This window comes from Drosophila suzukii, chromosome 3, assembly GCF_043229965.1.
Source record: "Drosophila suzukii chromosome 3, CBGP_Dsuzu_IsoJpt1.0, whole genome shotgun sequence".
NCBI classification, from domain to species: domain Eukaryota; kingdom Metazoa; phylum Arthropoda; class Insecta; order Diptera; family Drosophilidae; genus Drosophila; species Drosophila suzukii.
The window spans coordinates 15387963-15402275 of NC_092082.1; the positions used below are offsets into that span (position 1 = coordinate 15387963).

At 42.0% G+C, this 14313-nt stretch overlaps 3 protein-coding genes across 8 annotated transcripts; 1 reads left to right on the forward strand and 2 right to left on the reverse strand.

The window, feature by feature from the left end:
• The first annotated feature begins 265 nt into the window (after positions 1 to 265).
• On the forward strand, positions 266 to 10249 carry lqf (epsin homolog lqf). Of its 6 annotated transcripts, none has more exons than XM_036814738.3 (10): positions 266 to 709; positions 4431 to 4579; positions 5104 to 5192; positions 5265 to 5923; positions 5986 to 6658; positions 6872 to 6962; positions 7025 to 7296; positions 7366 to 7467; positions 7709 to 8251; positions 9016 to 10249. In XM_036814738.3, coding segments are annotated over exons 2-10 (2490 nt in total). In that variant the 5' UTR covers positions 266 to 709; positions 4431 to 4578; the 3' UTR covers positions 9076 to 10249. The 6 variants fall into 6 exon arrangements, with proteins under 6 accessions (XP_036670633.3, XP_036670631.3, XP_036670635.3 ...); XM_036814740.3 differs by having other exon boundaries at positions 267 to 709; positions 7829 to 8251; XM_036814743.3 differs by lacking the exon at positions 7709 to 8251 and adding an exon at positions 8744 to 8804 and having other exon boundaries at positions 270 to 709.
• A 928-nt stretch (positions 10250 to 11177) lies between these two features.
• On the reverse strand, positions 11178 to 12025 carry LOC108011183 (trypsin). Its single transcript, XM_017076273.4, has one exon. It carries the CDS (start codon positions 11985 to 11987, stop codon positions 11178 to 11180), a length of 810 nt encoding a protein of 269 aa, XP_016931762.4. The 5' UTR covers positions 11988 to 12025.
• A 363-nt stretch (positions 12026 to 12388) lies between these two features.
• Positions 12389 to 13680, reverse strand: LOC108011181 (trypsin-7-like). Its single transcript, XM_017076272.4, has one exon. The coding sequence runs from the start codon at positions 13340 to 13342 to the stop codon at positions 12425 to 12427; it is 918 nt and encodes a 305-aa protein (XP_016931761.4). The 5' UTR covers positions 13343 to 13680; the 3' UTR covers positions 12389 to 12424.
• Between the last annotated feature and the right edge of the window lie 633 nt (positions 13681 to 14313).

The window sequence follows — 14313 nt, forward strand, 5'->3', positions numbered from 1 at the left end:
TTTTAATCGGGCGGTATAAATGCTAGACATCTTGCATCTCCCTTTTTCACTGACACGCTGAGGCTATCTCCCTTTTTTACTGACACTTACGGTGGCTTACGTTTTGTTGACACTTACGTTCGCATCTTCCATCTCCCCTTTTCACTGACACTTACGCTGAGGCTGTCTCGCCTTTTTACTGACACTTACGTTTTGCCGACACCTACGTTTTCTTACGTTTTTGTGTTAAAAAATCGTCCCAAAATTCGAACACAACATGGTCACACTGCAAAGCGAAGAGTAGAAAAAAAAAGAAAGAAAGAAATAGTTCCGTGGTGCAAAAAATAAGTAAATAAGCTGTATTACTATCTTCGCAGTGCATTCGAGACATTCGAGACCCCCGAAAAGTCGAAAGAGTGCCAGGATCTTGGATATCCGTATCGTGCGCGCAGCTCTCCTGTTTTTTCCTTTTGTTGACGTCGCATTGTCGTCATCGTCATCTTGTGACCGTGTCTATTTGTCTATTCGAGTCCGAAAAAGAAAGAAAAGAAAGTCGTAAAATATAGAAAAGAAAACTAGTTGGGGAGGAGGAGTCGCACACACAAACAACAGACACACACGGAGCCCCCCACTCACTCACACACAACTAACCCACTCACACACACACACACACGTACAGGCGAACTGCAGTGAAGCAACGAAAACAACAATAAACACAGCAACATTGCAGGTGAGCGAAAGAGTAAGTGGGAGGGGGCAACAAACATATTTCTCTGTCTCTCTCTTGGGGATTACTTTTTAAGAATAATGATTTTCGTAGTTAGAGATCCCCCTAAATGTAATTCCCCGCTAACAGTTTAAACTATGTTTATTGATAACGCTTCTTCTTTTTTTTTGTTGTTTTAATTTGATAAGTGCCGTTAGCCGGTCGAATGATTAGTCATACATAGTAATTCCAGGGTTGCCAGGGGCGTAGGTGAAAACGGGTTTGGGTATGCAAGGGGGGCGTATGAGTAATGAATGAAGTTTCGCACATTTGGGCCCCCATCAGTGCGTCTGTGTGTGTGTGTGGGCAGTTTGAGTGACACAAATGAAATCTAATCGCATTTCTGACTCGTTATCACACACACACACACACACACAGTCACTAGAAGCACCCATGTACACGTTAGTATATACATATGGCACCTATGTAATGTACGCCCGCATTTACAACAGATGCAGCAAGCCTGGAAAATGCAACACTGACGGTGGGTGGGGGAGGGGGAGGGGCCCGGCGATCATGTTGCACAGTGGGCAGCATGCAGCATCATCAAGCGAACAGTGACCTTCGTCGTCAGCGGTTGACCCTTTTCGCCGGTCGGTGATGCTAATAGAAAAACATCTCTAGAGCTCAGATAACCGTAAACCAAAAGCAAACATTTGGTTTGCAAAAGAAGCGTATCTTCAGACAGTGGAAATTCCATAAGAGGATCGGGATTTGACTTATATATGAGGCAGATAAGCAGAAGTTTCAAGGCACAATATTTCTTAAAGAACAACAAAAGTATAAAAAAAAGATAGATTTTTATAGACAGAATTTCATTAGTCATCATAACGTATACAAAATTAATGTTTAAAGTGCGATAACATGTTGATGTTTTAAATTCTGAATTGAAAGCAACAGACCTTCGCAAAACTTTTTTGTTTGTTATGATCTTTAAAGCGTTCCACATTTTGTTATTCGCAATTTGAAGACGATCTGATTACTAAACTGGAATAATTTCATTACTTTAATTATCTGTTAGATACTACACATTTTTTTTTAGAATTTCAGGATTTTCAAGTCAGAGTTTTCAAGATTTTTCTGAGCTTAGAATAAAGTTAATAGCTGCTCTTAAAGACAAGTTCGCTCTTAGCTAAACAAAATTTTGAAAAGAAAAGCTCGACAGATGGTAAACAGATAAAATATAGAGGAAGCAGAAAAATTCTATTCAAAGAATACAATCTTTATGGGGTTACTGACAGACTTTCATCAATATTTCACCTTAGCGGAAACATGCTAAACGCCTGACAATAATGCACGTCAAACAGCCTCGTGAATGTGGAATATTTTGCTCGCCTTTAATTGCTTTTAGATATAACGAGCGATCCCGGAGTGATCAGTTCCATCGCGTATATCAATCGGGTAACACATCGCACGGAGCACCGGTTCCTTTTCAGTTTTCAGTTCTGTTCGGTGTTTGGAGCGGTATTTTGGAGCTTTTTCACTACGTTCATTGAACCGCTGCCGTCAAGGCTCTCTGCCTTGAAACAAAGTGATTCGCAACTCGTTCACCATTCTGTTTGTTTTGATACCCACACAGGCGTACTTATATTTTTGGCAATAAAACGGCGACGTTGTGCCGAAAGTCAAGTGCAGAAACACAAAGAAAGCTCCATTGCCACCCCCTCGCCCCCTTGGCTTCCCTGTCTGGCATTCAATTTGCTCAAGTTCAGGCAACCACCATGACAAAAACAGACCAGGAACCACCACCCCGCCCCACCCAGTATTTCTTGCACTTCATTTGCGTAGTTTTTTTATTTGTCTCTGCCGTCTTACTGCGCGACATTTAATTGAATTATTTCGCCTTCTTGGGGCTAAATGAAAACAAACAAACAGCCCTTTTTCACTACGATCGTTGTCTGCAGATCGGTCAATGAATTTTGCTCTCCGGATACGAGTATTCCCCCACGTTATCACTCGGTTTCTCGCATAGCTGGAATACTTGTGGAACGGGTTTATCTGTGAGTTACAGTTTCGAGGCGGTTCTCGATGGAGTTTCGCCGCTGCCGGCTCTCTTCGATATGTGTCAAGAGCGTTGTTTACACGAAAAATAAACAAAAATAAATGGAACTTGTCAGACGGCAAAAAGAACGGTGGTTATATCAGAATCTACAATGATTTCCCACTTATAAACCAGTTAATATTCGCTATTTAACAGTCTTAGATTTTAAAACAGTACCTATATACATTTTCTTAGGTTCGTTGGGGTCAACTACTGTCTAATTGCTATAAAAACTGGTTTATTAGTTCAAGCTCCATCTTTTATAGTTTTATAACAATTTCCAAAGAAATTAGTATACAGATACACCTTATCGTGACCCTTATAAAATGTGGTATTCGCTTATCAAAAAGAAAATATTTGTTATATATATTAATTGCCCGATAATATATTTTTAATAAATTTGATAACCTTATAAAATCTTGGAAATTACTTTATATGTAACACACGCATTGTGACAAAATGCGGGTTTATCTGCTTTTGCCACAAACAATCTTAAAACACGTCGTCTGGTTTGGTACATATGCACGTAGCTATCTTATCTTCAATCAACACACTTTGCAACGGTCAGCCGGTTGCAATATACATATAATCGGATTTCTTTATGGTTAAGAACCGCATAATTCCAAGTTCTCTAAGAATTTTTGCTACCAAATCGATAACAATTTGATTATACGGAGTGCACTTTTTGCTTTTAAAAATAGACCTACACCGTGAACAGGGAGGGGAAAAATCAATTCATTTGCTATAATTTCTCGCTGTGGGTGCTGGCTGCTATTTAATGCATAATGCAGCTTGGTCGCAGAATTTGCATATCCAGACATGGCCGTAGACAATAGTCTGTTCACATTTGATTCTTGTTGCTTGGTTATTTTGCATTTTTGCGGCTTCTTGCTTCGGTCTGCCATGGGTTAAGTTCAAGCAAAGGCGTTTGAGGCAGTGGGGTTTATTAGCTAAATGAGTGATTTTGTCGGGTGTCTTGAAAAAGGAAATTCTCGAAAGAGGGTTTACAAAAGGAGGGGTTTTCCAGGAATCTTTAATTATTTTTATGTTCCTTGCATTATTTAAAATACTTCTTAAACACCTTTTAAAGTGTACCAAATATTAAAACAAAACTTTAATTTCTGACTGTAAAGAGTTAATGTTTATTTGTAAATAAGTTTTTCTGTAGTATTCTTTATGTACAAACGGTTTCAAATTTAAATTTTCTTTCTTGGCTGTTATTCGTACAGTGTATTGCCCAGTCGCGTTGGAAATATTAAGGAATATACACTTTTCTGTGTTTTGTGTTATTTTTTCGCCGTGTTGTTTTTCCCTTCTGTCTGCATTTCGCTTTCCCGCAAATTGAATTATTTCTTCTAGGAGACCAGGCCTCTGGACTGGGCATATCTAGTATTCTAAGGTCCGGTGTGGTTTTTAAAGCAGCGTTTTAAATTCAGAGGCTTCCATTTCTATTTTTTTAAGTTTGCTTTCACTCTTTGTTTGGTTCCCTTGAGTTTGGCATTTACTTTATCTACTTAATTGTGTGTTTTGCACCATTGCAACAACAGCAACAACCGACATTTGACTATATATAAATATGTATATCCGTATGTGTACTCTTTTACTATGTATTTTGATTGTATTTATCTTGTATCTCATATTTAGCTTGCTTTGGAGCACTTAAACAGCAATAAACATAAACCAAAACGATTAAAAAACAAAAAGTGCAAAGAATCTGTAGCTTATACAAGCAAAAGCCAAAAGTTTCTGTATAGAAAATAAAAAGCAAAGTCAAACGCAAAAACAAACGAAAAGTAAGTCTCAATGTCAATCACATCCCATCTACCTTCAATTTCTTTTAATAAAAAGCATCGCAAAATAAAAATGGGATATATTAAAACGAATCGATTCGATTTGAATTCGAGTTTCAACTCTCACCACACAAAGCAGCAACACAGAGCAGCAAAACTCACCACATAGATCACGTAACACCTTCCACATAGGTTCCAAAACCCACTGGAACCGATTTGTCTTCACCAGTTTCTGTTTCTGTTTGTTTTTGTTCAGATTTTGTAAACCGACACATATTTAACACTTTTAATCTCGGAATACACTTCAGAAAACTTCACAGAAACTGTCAAAAAATAACTCAAATCCCAAATTCACGCCACACCTATTCGCATCCACATCAAAGCGGGACTTTTCGATAGCAGAACTTAACCCGAAAACAACCTAACCCTTTCCAACAATCCACCCAGAAACTCCCTATTCCGTTCGAGGGTAGGATCGACAAGATATAGCCATGCTAACACCCGTTTCCATCCTTTTCGTCACACAGTGAGAAAGCAAAAGGACGATATGCAGGTCAATGTCGCTGGTCTGCGCAGAAACATCAAGAACCTTGCGCACAATTACTCCGATGCTCAGGTGAGTGATATGATTGATCTGCAATCAAAAGCAAATATTACAAAAAATTAACCCAACTCAATTTTAAAATAGGTCAAAGTGCGCGAGGCCACCTCGAATGACCCGTGGGGTCCTTCGGCCGCCATCATGGGAGAGATAGCGGATCTCACCTACAATGTGGTGGCCTTCTCGGAAATCATGCAAATGATCTGGAAGCGTCTCAACGACCACGGCAAGAACTGGCGCCACGTCTACAAGGCACTCATCCTGCTGGAGTACCTGATCAAGACCGGCACGGAAAAGGTGGCCCAACAGTGCAAGGAGAACATCTTCGCCATTCAGACGCTGCGGGAATTCGTCTACTTCGAGGAGGGCAAGGATCAGGGCACCCATGTCCGTGAGAAGGCCAAGCAGCTGGTGAATCTCCTGAAAGATGACGAGCGGCTAAAGAACGAGCGTGTAAAGGCGCTAAAGGCCAAGGAGCGATTTTCCCAGCACCCGAGTGGTTTCGGCAGCGATGGGTACATTGACGGACCCTCGCAGCGGGATCTACCACCGGGCTGGCAGGAAGAACCACCCAAGTCCGTATCCGAGCTGGAAATGGTTCGGCCGCAGACGGCCGGCGAGGAGGAGCTTCAGCTTCAGCTGGCCATGGCAATGTCACGGGAGGAGGCGGAACAGGAGGAGGCCAAGCGGCGCAGCGATGATGTGCGTCTGCAACTTGCCCTCAGCCAGAGTGAGCAGGATTTCAAGTGAGTGAAGAAAGATAAATAACAATCTTATTTCGATGCTAATTAAATCATTACTTTGTCAGGGATCCAAATGGACGACCTATTCCCGCGCCCAAGAAGGAGGAACCCCAGAGTCATTTGCTAGATCTGCTGGACATTTCGCTAGGCGCCACGAGCATCTCGAGTCCACCGCTGGGCGCTGCAGGCGGCGCTCCAGCAGCTGTGGTCGATCCCTGGGCCACTCCTGGTCCCCGAGCTCCCAGCCAATTGTCCGATCCCTGGTCGGGTACTTCCTCGCCACAAGTGGACCCCTGGAATCCCTCCGCTGCACCTCGTACCATCATGGGAGCCGGAGTGCCGATGAGCTCGGCGCCATTGGGTGCAGCAGCTGGAAACGATGCATGGGGTGGTCGCACCCAGTCGCCATCGGTGGCCTCTGGCTCCTCCAACGAGGGCTGGCTACAGACCAATGGAAATGCCAACCAAAACGGACGTGGAGCCACTCCGGCGGGAGCTCCAGCTGAAGGCTGGTTAATAAAATCAACTGCTGTCGGAGCTTTGGGAGCTGCACCCGTGAGTCATGCGGCAAGCAATGGCAGCTCATCTGCGGATCCTTGGCTGGCTGAGCCAGCAGCATCAGCGGCAGGAGGAGCAGCAGCTGGTGGTTTGGCGGATCCCTGGGCGGCAGGAGCAGCACCTCAGGGCGCGGGTGGCCTGGATGATCCCTGGAAAGCCCTGGGAACAGGCGCCATAAAGGTAAAGATTCTTTGGCATATAATAACAACAAGCTTATCTCTTAGCCACGGTTTTAACTGCAGTTATTTAGTTCAATGCACTTCATAGATAATTCAATTTACTATCAGTTGTCTAATTGCATTCAGCTAATTAAATTATAAAATCAGATTTTTCTATTTATTACATTATTGTAATTCAATTACCAATGTGTCGGACTATTTATTTAAATTCCAGAAACAATCCCCCGAGTTTGATGAGTTTGACTTAATTACTAACCGGAACAAGAGTGAGCTAAGCAATTCCAACGCCTCCAACAACAACAATGGTAAGTCTTTCATACAACACTTATAATCGCTTTCAAGCTTATCACCGAGCAAACATTTTCAGCGTCTCTGCTCGACGACATGGATCCGCTATCGGCGAACTACGGAAATGGAGCCATAAGCAGCAGTGTGCATCCGTCGACGGGCGCCACGGCAAAGAAACCGCTGAAGGATGCCCATTCCTTCCTCGGCGAGAACTCCGCGCTGGTTAACTTGGACAATCTGATCAAACCGATTGCGCCACAGACGCAAACGGGTAATCAGCCGGCATACAATCCCTTCAGCGATACCGTGATGCCACCGAAGACAAATCTATTCCAGCAGCAGCAGCCAGCCGTGAGTGGAGTTTAATGATCTAATCTTAAAGATGTAAACAAGCTAAGAGTAATTACTTACTTTCTGTAGGTGCCGTCCATCAATCAGCTTAAACAGCAGGCTCCCTTCTCAGTCAGCATGAACCAGGACCCCTGGGCGCCCGTAATGGGTGGCGTTAGTGCGACTTCACAGGTGAGTTGCTAGCACTTGGAGGATAAAAATGCGTCTGCGGTGTTAGGGAAACTCTACCTACTTGTACTTGTATCTTAATTATTTTATTGAGGTTTTGCTGTCTGATGATTTATCGATATTTCTGTTTACTTTTTGAAACTATCTTATCATTTCACGTGTGCATTTTGTTTCCTTTTACTATCGTTTGTCCTTCTGTCATTTCGTTTTGAGCAACTATTGCATGCGATACCCGATATCCTAGCCAAAACTTCCGCCTCCCGTGCGTCCCACTAGCCTCAACTTGGGGCCTCCGTCCGTGGGTGAATTTCAGCTGTTGAGTGCGTTTAGTAATCCCATCATTCCCTCCGCCACCATCCTCCAGCCACAGCAGAATTCGCAGGTCTACAACTCTGCGTACCAGAGCAATAGCAGCACCAATATCCTGAGCAACAGTAACATGAATAGCTCCACCAGCAACAGCACCATATACAGCAGCTATGCAAGTCCGAGTCCTGGCATCGATGGCATCCGCAACATGGATATATTCACCGAGCGTCCATACTATAATAGTCCAACAGCACCTGCTGACGAAACTTATATGTACAATGGCACCAATAATAACAATGTCAACAGCAACTATGGTACTCCCAGACTTTATTCAAGCTATGCTGCCAGCTATAGCAGCGCTCTATCCGACTCGCTGGCCGAAACCCCGGGAATTAGTGTGGCTCCCATGGGCTTTGTGGCCGAGCCTGCCATGAGTTTCGGTCCCTCGTCCTCGGCGGCCAACAACTGCAAGCTGGAAGTGAGTGAGGTGCCGCTGAAGTTGTCGTTACTGCCAATTCACTACTACATCCTCTGCCAGAAGCTGCTGTTTATTGTTTAGCTTGCGTTTATTTGTTCAGTTGAAACCTTATTTATCTTGGTTTACTTACCCTTTGTTTGACTTGCAAGTATGAGAACTACGAACTGCCAACTGGAGAGCGTAGCAAAGGAAACAGCATTCTTCGGTTGAAAAATATTTAACTCCTAACTATCATACTCAGAAAAAGTCTGTTTATCATTAATATTTAATTATAATGTACAGTTTTTTACAAAGTAGAAAGTATTAAATTTACGTGTATTTTAAAGATAATATTTTAAAACATATTAAAAAAAAGGTTTTTCTGAGTATAAATGCAACTAATGCTTACCTTTAAGCCACTTTCCTTTGCTGCTCCTCTGAAAAAGCGTACGCATCTTAACCAGAAACAGCTCTGCTAAAACCCAGTTGATCCATAATATTTTCTAATTGTAGCCATCAATGGAGGCTTGGACGCTTAAATAAAACACATACAATATGCAATAAATGCAAATGGGTAAAATGTTTTTCGAATGTGCATGCTCCGCTATTTAACTCGTAGACTCTCCCCTCTTAACAAACTAAAAACATTAAACCTGAAGACTAATCCCTATAGTTGGCTCAACTAACTCTAAATTCTGAATGTAGTTCGCTTATTTATCGCAAATTAGTTTTACGCGAACGCAAAAATATCGATCACATACTTATCCATCCCTTGAACTTTGCAGCAAAATAACAACATGCCGTGGATCAAGCCGGAAGCAGCAACAAATCCATTTTTGTCGTAAACTGGAGCCGATCAATCAAGAGCAATGTGTGCAGGAGCAGCAGCGGGATCATCAACTAAGGAAACGTCATCTAATCAAGGCCTGGCTGGTGTATATGGAGCTGTCCAATAATAGCATTAGCCACAATAGCAGCAGAAGCAACCAATTTAAGCTCTACATAACTGCAAAGAGAAAAATATGAATTAATTAATAAATTATGTGTAAGGAAGTATTATTAAAGTGTAAAATATGTGATGTACGTGAGAGAGAAAGCCAAGATCCAGCGATAGAACGTGTGGAGGAGTAGAAACAGCAACGACACCCAACCAAGATGAGTGGAGAAATCTGCCTACTTCGCGCAGGAAGCTTACATTCAAACACAACTTGAGTCTAACACATTTGCAATAACTAAACCTGTAAACCAGCCCATAAGATAGCATAAGGCATCCCCAACGCCACTCGACTGACTATGAAATTATTCTCCCTACTATTCACACACTAAATCTAATGTTTTTAAAGCTCATGGGTATATTGTGCCCCCTTTAAGTTGAGTGGTTGTCGGGGATGGCCCACTGTCAATCTTCAAGTACTTCCTTAGTTGATCACTTACTGTTAATTAAGTTGTACCCTTGTTGAGGCAAAAACCAAGAACGCAAAACCGGTAGTGGGAAATCCGATCGAGTCCAAACGAGAGATGCGAAAATGAAAACTAAAAAATTGTTATATAGCTTTAAAGATTGCGTCGGAAAAAAAACATGTTAAAAACAATGGTAAACAATTTATGTGTGCTTGTAATTGTAAATTTTTTACGTTCTTATTTTGTGAAATTTATTGTGCGCGCATGTTGCAGAAACCAAATACAATTATTAATGGCTTTTGGCTATCGATTTTTAAACACATTTTTACGATTTTTTCGAGTTGACAGTTGATTTGTTTGTGCATTCGCTTTTGGTCCACCTTCAAGACACCAATGCATACACGAGTTTGCTGTTGAACATTTTTATAGTAACTAGTTTAAAATTTACAAGAACCTTTGAACACATATACAAAGAACAAGAATAATAACAAGAGCAAATCGAAAACTAAAACAAAGGAAAACAAAACAAAATGATGGTATACATTTAGGCTAGAATACGTAACGAATTGTATAAGCGTAACTTAATGATAACAAAATATACATATACATAAAAGAGAATTCGATTCGGTGTGAATTTATGCTTAAGAGATTTACATGCCTAAATAGCAAGCGTATACACCCCACAACGCTGATACCCTTTTATATATATGGAAACACACACCTCTCCCCAAAAACACACATACACTTGCGAAAATGCAAATTTTAAGCATATTTTCATATTATTAAAATTTTATTTTAACTAAAAAAAGCGAAGAAAATCCATGTAAAAGTCAGACCACTTTTGATGCTCCCATTGCACAACTAAGCGGGTGGCGACTGAGTGTGCCAATGCCCGGGGGCCTCCACTTGACAGCCAGCGCCAGCATTCAACACTTTGTTGGGGCATCACACTCATGTCGGATACATCGGGCAAAGGCAACCCCAAGCCCAATCCCAACCTGAATCCTCGATCCCAGCAGCAACGGCAGCACGATTATGTTAATTTCGGGGGCCGCCAGAGTGCAGCATTAACGGAGCACGCCCACCGCATATGGCAGTGATATTTTGGCCAGCTGGGATTGGGATGTGGCTGTGGATATGGATTCGGGATGGGGCTGGATATGGATATGGATTGCTGGATGTGGCTGTTGCGCAAGTGGCCAGCTAGCTGGCAGGCTGGTTTCGGTTTTGATATTTGACATGCGCCAGGGGCCATCAGGAAACTTCGTTTAAATGAAATCAAAATGCACAAATACATAATTTACACAAATTTGCCGTCGACCGGCGGTACGAGTTTATCGCCTTGGCTGGGCACGAAGAAAGAGCGGCTCCTCAGATGGCTGGGAAAACGCTGGCGAATTGTATAATGCATCGGGTATTCCAGGAGCGATGAGCATCCAGGAAGAACTGACTTCCGAACGGGGTGATGTGAAAAGTGGCACAATGAGGTATTTATAAGATATAGAAATATGGGTTACACAATACAATTTTTTATTAATTTGTTATCTTAGTAAATGAAATTCATTTGGTTATCAGTTTCGAGGATTCGTAATATCCAGGTCACATAGTTGGCCAATCTGGTGTAGACTCCCGGAAAATGTGGATCAGCACATCCATGAGCGAAGGATACTATCCCATAGCTACAGCCTCGGTGAACCAGGGGAGCTCCTGAATCTCCGAAGCAATGATCCCGTCCAGCGTCGGCCGCACACACCATATCATCCGTAATGGGTCGATCCAAATATGAGTAAAGTCGACGACAACGCCTCTGATCTATAACCTTCACCAATGTGCCGCGTAGCTTGGGTTCCGCATCACTATCATTGGCATCTGGACTACCCCAACCCGCAACAAAAAGTGTTCGGGGAAGGATATTAAGTCCTGGAAGCGGTAGTTTTACCAGTTGAACACTTCCTCCAATAGTGAAGGGTTTGCCAATCTTCAGCAATGCGATGTCGTGCTCCAGAGTTCGCAGGTTAAAATCAGGATGAAGGATAATCCTCACCACATCCCTTCCCTGACCACCCTCATCTGCGGATGCAGATCCTGCGCGAACGGAGTAGCTATCCGGATAATAGACGCAGTGTCCTGCTGTGACCAACCACTGGGATGTTATCAATGCCGAGCTACAAGTATAGTTTCCATGCATACTAATGGAAGCCAACCAGGGTGACAGATGAATGGGCAGTTCCACTCCACCTACGATTCGTTCCTGATTAGATTTAGCCCATGTTTTATGGTCACAAATGAGCAATAAAACCAACACCGAAAGTATCATCGTCCGTACAAAAACAAATCGACCGTGAAGATCGAACATCGGGCGATAACTGAAAGTTGAGCTCTTGACCTTTGGGAGCGAACTCTGGTCTGGCAAAAACTTTAGAATCAAGAATGCTAATGACCTCTAGCTTTGGCATGCGACCTACTGAATTCTGATTAGCCCATTATTTATATAAGACATACCTCTTTTGGAGGCCGGAACGGGAATCAAATCAAATCTTTTCAAAACGATTTTTTTAGCATAGTACGTATAAATTGTAAACATTCCCTTCTTTATGTATTTACGTTAATATTTTTTTCATTCTTATAAATCAGAAAAGAATATTTAAGAAAATGTCAATAAACAATTTTGTCTCAAATTTGAATCAAAGAATGGGGTTTTAACAGAGTATATCTATCTTAATAGTAGCTTTATAACTGACAACTTTAAAATACATTTATTTCCAAATATAGGTTTATTGTGTATTTCGAAAATTAATTATTGCGCGCCACCTCCTTCATCCATCTAACAAATCGCAAGATATTGACATACACTCCCGGATAATTTGGATTGTTACAACCGATTCCAAACGATGTGACTCCATAGAGAAAGCCCTTGTGGACCAGCGGACCTCCTGAATCTCCCGAGCAGGTGTCTCGGTTCTTTCGCTTGGCACAGATCATTTGCTTGTAGATCCTGATACCTGCCTTCCAATAATCCTGCTGGCAATTGCTTCGCTTCACCATGCAGACTATAACTCCCCGCAGATACCGCTGGGCATTCTTAGCGTTTGCCGAGGTCAGTCCCCATCCGCTGGCCAGATAACAGTTGGGGAATCGCTTGATTTTCGGGGACGGAAGCTTTGCCCTTTGGACACACCGGCCGAGTTTCAGTGGGCTCTTCAGCTTCATCATGCACAGGTCGTTCTTCATGGTGTATTCACTGTAGCCCGGATGGATCACTGTCTTCTGGACGTGGCGGAGCTGGCCACCTCTCCTCTGCTGCGTGGATCCCGCTCGAACAGTATATCTTCCAGCTCTACCAACCTTACAATGCTGGGCAGTGAGAATCCATGTGCGGGAGAGTATTACGCACCCACAAATAAAATTATTATTATAATGGAGAGCACACTGATAAGGTGCTCTAGAGCATTTTATCTTCTTTCCATTCACTATGCGAGTTGGCAGATAATCCTGTGCTTCAAGGGCATTTATCGCGGGGTTAGTAGATATATTTCCAGGCAGAAAGGTCTGGGGTTTGAGACTTGGCCCTTGATATAGCAGATAGTGGGTGCCATTGTCTATATAGTAACCACTCCAGGAAGAACTTTGCGGTTGTCCACTTGATACCACGATACATAGACAAGCAAATACTACTATTCCCGAAAAATATTCAATCTTTTTGAAATCCATATTTGCAACCGATCAGGGCCACGATCGGCTCTCGACTAAAATATCTTACAGCTGTAAGTCACCTTTCGACCTCTTGGTTCCCGGTTTTTTAATACGCATGTATTTTTGTTGTTCTTGGGCATTTATCTTTTGCCGCGAAGTAGGCCAACTTAATTAGCAGCTCAAACAAAAAACAGCCCGAAGCGTTTTCAGATTTCACATGCTGTCAAATTGTAGTCATAAGCCACACGCTCATGCTAAACATTCCTAGAATCCCGCCTTGTTTTAAATAAAACACTTAAATATAATGAACAGATTTATAATATTGCAAACTAAGATGTGTTAAATTAAAATATAGCGCTAAAAATAATTAAGAAGTTAATCTGCTTAGTCGAAGGATAATTAAAATATCCATACAGTATCGAATATAAATCAACGAAAGGAATCTTAAAGAACTTACTTTTAATAAAAACAAAAATCCCTGAGAACGAAAACAAAATTTTTGAATAACTTATAATTTTGTAAGGACAATAAATCGATTGACCATTTTATAAAATAAACATATGATCTAAAACAGAGATGGTAAATTTTTGAGATGATATAATACGAATATTAGCTTCTGCTTTCAAAAGTTCTTCTTCATAAGAAGAAAGTGAAAATAATCGGGTCTTGACTTTGTCTTTGGCAAAGGTTTTGCATAAATTTCGCTATAACCATAACTTAACCAGTGCTTTGTCTTTGTTTATTGCCGCTAGTGGCAATGGCTTATTACCCCTTTTCACTCCTGGTGTTTTTTGTGGCAGGTTTCGGCTGCCCATTTTTGGTAGGGCACCGCTTCCGCATGACTGGCGGGCTCTCAGAGACTCAGGCGGAGACAAAACAATAAAACTATTAATTTAATGTACATTTTGCGCAGCTTAATTATGTGCGAAATCACAGGGGACACAATGGTGGATGTGGACACGGCCGGGCAGGAATAATTAGGCAGGCGC